Here is a 9,190-nt window from a genome sequence, read left to right as displayed (position 1 = left end):
TTTTAAATAGTAAGCACTTGGTACATATAAAATATTTTAAAGAATGAATTGACTTTAAAGGCGAAACAGTTTCCCCCTCTCCTACTAAATGCATGTTTTTGATAATTACAGCAATGAATTGGTTTGAAATGCTAGAGTATGAAGCAAAAAGATGCAAAAAGTCAGGTTTATTTACTGGGATCTGGTGAAGTCTTATTTGATGGCGCTGAGTCAAACATGCTTGAAAACTGTGGACCAGCATGTGTCCTTTGTGCTGTCCAGTAGTGCAGGTGAAAGGCCAATGTTTTTTTTTCCTAACAGTCGTGCTCAGGTACAATTCTGCACTTAAGGATCTTTAGATAGTTCTGGACTTTGTTCGAATCACGTCGAAAGCAGTACAGGAGCTCGTAGTCGCTCATGGCCTCTCTGCTGTCAGAGAGAGGAAGCATGGCTTCTGCCGCAGACAGACCTGTCACAGAGTTGCCGAGCATTCCCAGTACTCGCATCTGACAGAGGACAAGAGAGAACAATGAATGAATCACAGCGTTTTAGGCATTTTCCACAAATAGGCATGTTCACAAACCGTTTATTGTCAACCACAGCAGGTCTAATGGAATATTTTACTTTATTAAAATTTTTGCAACCCTGTTCCAATGTTTGATTAATTTATATGTTTGATTAATTTGTCATAAAAATATCACTTAGTAGGAACCTAATAGTTTAAGGTCAAGTGCTGGTTTTGTTATTGGATAACTAAACATTTCCCATTAATTAAAGAAAATATTTATTATATTCATATTGTCTTGCCAGAACTTGAGTAAAGCTGAACGGTTAAGCTTTGAAAATGCAGCGCAAACACATTTTTGGTAAAATTTAGAAAATGCAATAGGCAAAATTATAAATTTTTTTGTAACTACAAGTTTTTAGTCATTAAAATTACATTAATATATACACACACACACACACACATACATACACATACATATTAACATTTTTATGGAATTTTTACTATAATGAAATATTTTGAGAAATGCACTTTTCTCTCCCCTTAGATTCTGGTAATAGTCATAATTTGCAAGTCATATTCCGTTCATTTTGCAATGTGATCATACTTATTATGATATATGAAAAATATATTTGCATTTCCAAATTGAGGTATTATACTGAGATATTATACAGAGATGCTAAAGTAATTAAAATTGATTTAAAATGTTTTTGACTGTAAATTATGATATATTAAATATAATACTAAAATAAAAAAAAATCTATATTTTTTTTCTTAAAGATGGTCAAAATGATCACTTTCATTTATCGCTTTAACTGTTGCTGCATAGAAAAAAAACAGATAAAATGTGTTATCAGCTACTATTTATACTATTTATAATATATCTTATACTCTTACAATCTCAAAACATATACAAAACAGATAATACTCAAAACATCAAAGATCTTGTGGAAAGTGCCTACAGTAACTCATGAATACAATCACACAAGTGTCTCACACCTTTTCTTATTCCCTGATTTGATGTGACTCACCTTCTCAGCTACTTTCTCCACCCCTTTCCTCAGCTCATGGGCCATGTCCCCCATCTCCAGGGCTTTGTTACTGCTGAAGTTGTTGAAGTCCTGCTGGTGAGCCATGCTCTGGTGCAGCTGGAACAGGGGGTCCCTCCAGGCCATCAGCAGTTTAAGAATCACCTCCGTTAACTCTTCACGCTGACACACAAGAGTTTAAGGAGTTAAAAGCTACAGGTAGGCAAGAACAGTAGTGTTGATTTGTCTGAAACTATATATAATATACTAATGAGGTTTGAGAGTTTGAGGAGATGGTTGCTGGGTTACTTAATTTAGCAGATGTGACTTTAAGTGTATTAATTGATGGGACAGTTCTCTTGGGACGGGCTGCGGTTAAGTGCTTTGCTCAAGGGCACAGAGGTGATAAGACAGCAGTGGGATCAGAGAATACAGTCCATTAATGACAAGCAGTGGCAGCAGAATCACAGATGCTTGATGTAATAAATGCAGCTTAGAGCCGAACTTGGGGACGTTTTTTAGGAAGCAGTTGTTGGCTGATTAGGGTGTTATACTCACAGCTAGTTTCTGTGCATTCTCTTTGCCGTTTGGAGTCAAAATGTTGGAGGTGTGACACTTGCGGTAGGTCTTTCCAATATGGTTTTTGCTGGGCAGGAAATACTGTTCCTTCAGTCAAAAAGAAAAAGAGAAGATAAAGGGGGAAAAAATGAAACTGAAGCCACATTCAGTTTGCTGAAAGATATTTAGTTTATTATTTTAGCAATTTTATATAAATATAGTTATATTTAAATGTTAGAATAAAATCATTATTTAGTCATCTTTTAAATTGTATATATTAATAATATAGATTTTACATTTAAATGATTTAACTTTTAGTTCATTTCGTTGCTATGCATTTTATTATGATAAATATGTAAATAAATATCTCACAATGCATACATGATATTAGCGAAAAGAGATGATTTTATCTGTATTAACAAGAAAAAAATATTTCAGTCAGTTTATGCATTTTTTCCCTTTTGAGATAAGTAGATTATTTACTCTATGTAATAACTTTAGGTAATATTCATACATATTTGCAAATTTATATACTGTGCATTTTGATATACATAATAATTTTGCTAAAAATGCATTCTTGCATTACAAAATTTGGATATAATACTGTAGCACAAGCACAACATTTTACAACCTCCTCACTTTATTAAGACAGTTTCATTAGCACAATTAGAAGAAGAGACAGATGTGACTCACAAACTCTGAGTGCAGATCGTTGGAGAGGCTGTGCATTCTGGCAGAGTGCTGAATGACCCTGTCGAAGAGATCTGCCAGGGACGGGACGTGGCATCCTGATGGCCCATGTGCGCAGATGGGTGCGGAGCCGACCCGGCCGTGAGGATCCAGGCACAGAAGTGCCACAAGCAGCACAGCCACTGCCGGCACAGACAAACCCAAAGACAGAGAGAGAAATAGAGGAGCAGAGGGTTAGAGAAAATCTAAGTTCCTCTGAGAAAAACAGGGGAGTACATCCACAGATGGAGAAAGAGATTTGATTTCTAACTGTAGACAGCCACATGGGCTTCAAAAGCTAGCTGGTCTCCTTGAATCAGAGCCTCTGTCAGTTCATAGAAATACCTTGCTTCAGGCTCCTGGACATTCTGAGAGGAGAGGAGAGTAGAGGATAGGTTGTGGAATAGCAAGGGGTCGGACTGCTATTTAAAGTGCCCAGAGTTTAGGTGCTGAGGGACAAATCTGCCCATTAAAGAGAAGGGAAGAACGAAGGGGGCGGGCATGAAAAGTGTGCGTGCGTGATGATGGCGTGATTGTCGTAGTCCATTGTGTCCGTTGCTTCAATCAGGTGGTGACTAATGCCTCTTCCCCCCCACCCAAGTCCCTGCAGGCTGCCCGCCTCTCTCTGTCCTGTCATCAGTAACCTGCCAGAGTAACCTGGGTGATTGGTGCTCTTGACTTTTGCCATCCTACATGACCCGAAATGCCAGTAAGTCGTGCACTTTAAATAGTCATCGTAAGGAATAAGTGGTTTACGGAAATGAACTGAGTTGCTTTTAGAGTTTTCAATTCATTCTGCCCTGTCAGTGTTCAGTAAAGCATTGGTGTACTTCCAAAGACTGGAAAATGTTTTGCAAGAAAATATAAATCAATTATAAAATAGATGCATTTTTCATGCATTGCAACATTAAATGAAGAAAAAATGTTAATTGAGATATTTACATTCATATACATAAAATATAATATAATATATTTAAGAGATTATATTATTATGATTTTAGGATAAAAAAAAAGTGTGCTTGGGGGAAAAATACTAATATATAATAAAAGTAAATATATAGTAAATAAAATAGATGCCTTTTTCTTGCATTGTAACATTAAATAAACATTATAATATTTATATTTATATACATACAATTGTATTATTATATATTATTTCATATTATATTACATTACATTATTGTATTATTAATTAAATTACATTATTATGAATTTTTGCATATTTTGTATTTTACCATTAAATTAAGTGTTTTGGGTAAAAAATAAATAGTGTATACATTTGTATTTATAGACATTATATTATATTATATATTATATATTATATTATATATTATATATTATATTATATAATATATTATATTATATTATCATTGCAAAAAAGAAGTCGTGTCGTTTCAAATGCATATTATATTATATTATATTATATTATATTATATTATTTTATATTATTCCATGGTCTGTCTGAATACTGGATTCTGATTGGCTTGCAGGTATGCAGTAAAACCGTTTAATGCACAGGTAATGCATAGTAGCACGCGCGCACACACACAGAGAAAGAGAGAGAGGTCAGAGATCGCTGATTGCGCTGCACGTCGTGCATTTAAAATCTTTTAACGCACGGTTGGCCGTTGATTATCCCGCTTATTCCATGGTCATTTGCCAAGTTATAGACAAGTTAAAACTAGTATTGCTCTTTGCAGCACAATTATATTATATTATATTATATTATATTATGTATTTTTCCTGTATTAACTATGTATATGCTGACCACAAATGTTAATGAGGTATGAAATAGGAAGAGAGTGAAAATAATTTTTTTTTGAGTCACAGTGAACACCATTTCTGTTTTTTAAGGCCCAGTGCACTTGGGGTGAACACACTGATCTGACAAAAGCCAACAGTCATTGGAATTTTTGAAGAGGCAAATTTGATCTTGCTTTTTTTTTTTTATCCTTTTGTGTTTGAATCCAGCATGTTTTCCTGCATGTGCTCGATAAGAGACACTTGACCTCAGACATTTGTGTTAGTGTGGCTGGATGTCCAGTACCACTGTGACGACCATCATACGCCACCTGACCCTCAAGACATGATATGTGTGGCTATGACAAGTCGACGTTAAACTGGATGGAACTATGACGTCAGACAGCTGGATATGGGTCAAACACAGACAGGGGGACTATTATTAGATACCAAATCTTACAAACTGTCATAAAACAGTGAATTATTCTCTCAAATGTTCAGGGATGAAAATAGTATGCGGACAGAATGCCACTTTATATGATGATATGCGTGAAACATGCTGACAGAAGCGATAGAGATCAGGTGACTAGATAAATCTCTATCTACAACTAAAAATAGTTTTCTTTTGATGCTAAAGTATTTACACTTCCATTCAAAAGTTTGGGGTTGGCAAGCATTTTTCATGTTTTTAAAAGAAGTCTCATTAATTTTATCCAAAATACAGTAAAAAAATAAAAAAATAAAAAATAAATATATATATATATTGTCACAGTCTTCAGCGGGTGTGCCCAGGAGGGCCACCAGATGACTGTGTTCTGGGAGCACATGGCTTGTGTTGTGTTTGTCTGTTGCCATGTGCTCTCTCCTGTCTATTGTCTGGCCCCTCCCATCTTGTTACCTCGTTATTGTTTAAGTTGCTCCACCTGTGTCTCCCTCGTTTGGTTCCTATTTATTCTCCTTGTGTCTGCCGTCCTGTGCTGATCCGTCATTTCTCATTGTGTGTGTTTCGTGTCTGCATGTGTGCAGCTTTAGCTCTGCCTGTCTGTTTTTCCCCCTCGGGGTGGTTTGAGTTTGTTTTTGTTTCATTTTTTATGACTAAAATAAAGTACCATTTCTCCAGCGATTGAGTCCTCGCTTCATCTCCCCGCACGCACCGTGACATATATATTGTGAAATATTCTACATTAATATATTTTAAAATGTAATTTATCGATGTGATGGCAAAGCTGAATTTTCAGCCGTCATTACTCCAATCTTCAGTGATCTTCAGAAATCAATTTAATATGCTGATTTAATCATTTATTACTATTATCAGTGTTGATTAATATTTTTGCAGGAAGGGTTAGATTTAAGTAAAAAAAAAACAGCATTTATTTGAACTAGAAACCTTTTGTAACATTATAAATGTATTTATTATCACTTTAGACCTAATGCATCCTTGCTGAATAAAAATATTAGTTTCTTTCAAAAAAAATAAAAAAATCTCTCAGACCCCAAACTATATAGTGTTTTTCAATGCTGTTCAAGAACATTATGAAAGAAATTATCTCTGCCATCATTAATGTGTTTAATTAATTGATCGATCCACAAAACATGATTTTTGCCTGGGGGAGAAAAAAAATCTGGTTAAAAATCTCCTAATTAGGTTGATGATAACTTCATACAAGATCTGTGTTTTTTTATGCTGAAAAGTCCTACCCAGTCTTTTTTAAGCTGACAGTTGTTGGGTTTTCTGTAAGTTATTGGGGTCAAAGCAGTGTATATTTCAGGTATTTTGTCTCCACGTGAGGTTAAGCAGAAGTAATGAGTCAGTCTCTGTTCACACGCTGTAAAATCAGACCCAAACACCCGGCGGGTCTCCACGCGGTCTATTCAAGTTCCATTCCACATATTTTCTGTCTCTCTCAGTCCCTTTTCATCATTAGTTAATGATTAATCCTGTAAGCATGAATGTTTCAGCATTTGATTATGTAAAAGCACTGAAAGTTGTACATTTGTTAAAAAAAAAACATCACAAAAACAGAAATGAAAAGAAAATATTTGTTTATTAAGCAAATTGTTTAACTTACAAACAGAAATTCCCTTTTAGCATTACTTGTGTGTTCAGTTTAGTTTGGGACACAGAAGGCAAAGAGGATCCAGCACCATGGACAGCAACTTCATGTCCATGTCCAGTTATTTATTTTTTTGGTAAACTTCTTCGAGACAGTACATGTGGACCCTTCTCTTGAAAACGTGAACATCATTGCTTGATGTCTATTTGAAGTGAATGTAATATTTGATATATTTCAAATATGTCTATTTGAAGTGAAATATGTGCCAAGTCAATGTCATCATATGCTTTTCCAATGACCTAATGATAATTATGAAGCATTTAATACGACAAACTTTCATACTTTGCAGAAGTCTAAATGGGAACTTCAGTCACAATTCAATCACAAAGAAAGTACTTTAAAAAGTCATTATGAATCATACATTGAGTTGCTAAATGCCAGAGTAATATTTCAACCCACTAACACACAAAAAGATGGACAAATGCACTTTGAAGTATACTGTTGACTCTCAGTATAGTCCATATATGTACATAAATAGCATCAGTGCATTTTGAAGCCTTTTGAGATCATTCCAAAAACTACTTGGAACGATTTCTTAGAATAATCCGGCTAGTTTCACAATGTTGTTTCCTGACCTCTTGAAAACTGCACATGTACTGAAGGCCAGGCTCATGTCCGGCTCATAATAGATCAACATCCTCACCTATACAACTCCTTTGCCGTCTTTCATAGGCAGTTGCTGTAAGTTCCAAAAGTTATATTTCTATCCAAAAATGACGAGTCAGGTTTAATATTACAATAAATTGGGTATGACACCGTGGTATAATTGTGTTCTATTAAAACCTTTAAATGAAAATGAATGGCCAGAGCAGATGCAGATTTGGGACTACAGTGTGTTTTTAAAATATGAAAAATATTTTTTTGTATATTGTTTTAATGTACCTAATTGTAATGCACTCTAAAAAAACGTTATCACATTTAATTCTCTTTACATGTGAAACTTACTATTAAATTCTGAAAATCATTTCTATACCAATTTTTTTGATAATAGTAATAATTCACTCCCATTTAATAAAGTGTAAAAAAGATCATAATTTTAACAGTAAAAACTATAAAATGCTGTGTTAAAAGCCTTTTAAGTGGTTAACAATAAGTTCACTTACTACATATGGTAAAAAATAATAAATCGAATGGGACATTTAAAGTAGTTTTACAGTAAGATACAGTTAAAATGACAGCATTTGGAAGTAAAATATCAAATCCTTATAATTTTTCAGTGAAAAACTGTAAATTGACATTCCTAGAAATCCTGGTGTTTCTTTTTTTTCATTTTGTTTTTTATTATTAGTTTTGTATATTTGGGTTTGATTACATTTTATTAAAAAAATTATAAAGTTATCGGCAATACTGTAACATGAAATTAATGGACATAATGGGCAATTTCTGAATTTTTATTTTAGAATTTTTATATCTGTGAATTAATAGTTAAAATACTTTTTTATCTTTATTTTTGGTTAAATCTTTTGTTTGAAAGGCTATAATTCTTTTAAATAAATGTCAGTCACTTTGATAATTTCACTTTGATAATTTAAAAAAAATTGTAATTCGTATTTAATAGTGTCCAAATACTTTTAGAAATGGTCTGTATTGCTCAGCAGACAAGCATGGCCTTTGTCTGACATTTCCATCACCCAGAAAGGTTGTGGGTGGACAGTCCAGCATAGCATTCTGTACACAGTTCAGATTTATTTGGCAACATTGCTTTTTACAGGGTCTGCAGTGAAGACACTGCAGGTGGGCCAAAAAAAAATATGCATACATATGCATACAGCTGATCTGGCAGGCTGCATATGTGACCTTACGTAGAACCTGCCCGCAGCGGACGTCTCTGAAGTGTTTAGAAAAACTATGTATTTTAGCAAAGCAGTTAGTTAATATGGCATGACACGGGGTGGCAGAGGTCTTCACGTTTGGCTGCATGTTCGTGTAGTGTGCAGCATGCTGCTGAATCACTGAATCACGCTAATGTTGTGGCAGCAATGAGACTCAACTTTGACCGCTCACATGGCTCATCATGATGGCATACAGTGAACTGATGTAAACAAACATGGACAGGAAAAATATTAGAGAGAGTGTTCATAACAGCTGGGCATTCATTACAGTCGAGTTGTGGATTTTGTGCAGTGATTTTCAGATGAGCAGTCATTGCTGAGGTCATGTGCATGTGAATCATTTTGGGCTTTGAGTGCCTAATTATGCTTTTTTTTTCTTTCTTACTTTTTAAAAAAAAACTTTTTGAGCAACAAGGAAAATTATGCAAACTATGTTTTGAAACGGTATTATTTTGTAATAAATAAGTTGAGGCATTTTTGTTGACATTTCAAAGTGTTTGTTTTGTTTTTGTTCCAGCAGTATAACACCTTGTACTGGCACTTCTGTCTGTGTTTTTTTTTTAAGTCTTGCTCAAACTGAGTGCATTATTGAGTGCACCTAAATATAAACATACACTATAATAATAAAAACACTATGATCTTTATGGAAATTTCCTTAAGAATTACATATATATATATATATATGTATATATATATACACACACA

General features: G+C 34.2%; 1 protein-coding gene across 1 annotated transcript; it reads right to left on the bottom strand.

Moving 5' to 3' along the window:
• Window positions 1-209: 209 nt before the first annotated feature.
• On the bottom strand, window positions 210-3,206 carry LOC107587154 (prolactin-like). The gene is made up of 5 exons (XM_016274819.1): window positions 3,145-3,206; window positions 2,764-2,942; window positions 2,071-2,178; window positions 1,516-1,695; window positions 210-485 (listed from the first exon to the last, which is right to left on the bottom strand). Exons 1-5 carry the CDS (start codon window positions 3,164-3,166, stop codon window positions 294-296), a joined length of 681 nt encoding a protein of 226 aa, XP_016130305.1. The 5' UTR covers window positions 3,167-3,206; the 3' UTR covers window positions 210-293.
• Window positions 3,207-9,190: the final 5,984 nt, after the last annotated feature.

This window comes from Sinocyclocheilus grahami, unplaced genomic scaffold (assembly GCF_001515645.1).
Source record: "Sinocyclocheilus grahami isolate Dianchi unplaced genomic scaffold, SAMN03320097.WGS_v1.1 scaffold90.1, whole genome shotgun sequence".
In the NCBI taxonomy this organism is placed as follows: Eukaryota; Metazoa; Chordata; class Actinopteri; order Cypriniformes; family Cyprinidae; genus Sinocyclocheilus; species Sinocyclocheilus grahami.
The sequence above is the reverse complement of the archived record's forward strand: the minus strand, read 5'-3'. Positions and strand labels throughout refer to the sequence as shown.

Coding starts and splice junctions, on each gene's coding strand:
- LOC107587154 (XM_016274819.1), bottom strand. CDS start 3,166: ATGTCCAGGAGCCTGAAGCAAG. Junction 2,179..2,763: donor ACGATCTGCACTCAGAGTTT/GTGAGTCACATC, acceptor TTTTGACTGAAG/GAACAGTATTTCCTGCCCAG. Junction 486..1,515: donor TGGAGAAAGTAGCTGAGAAG/GTGAGTCACATC, acceptor GTCCTCTGTCAG/ATGCGAGTACTGGGAATGCT.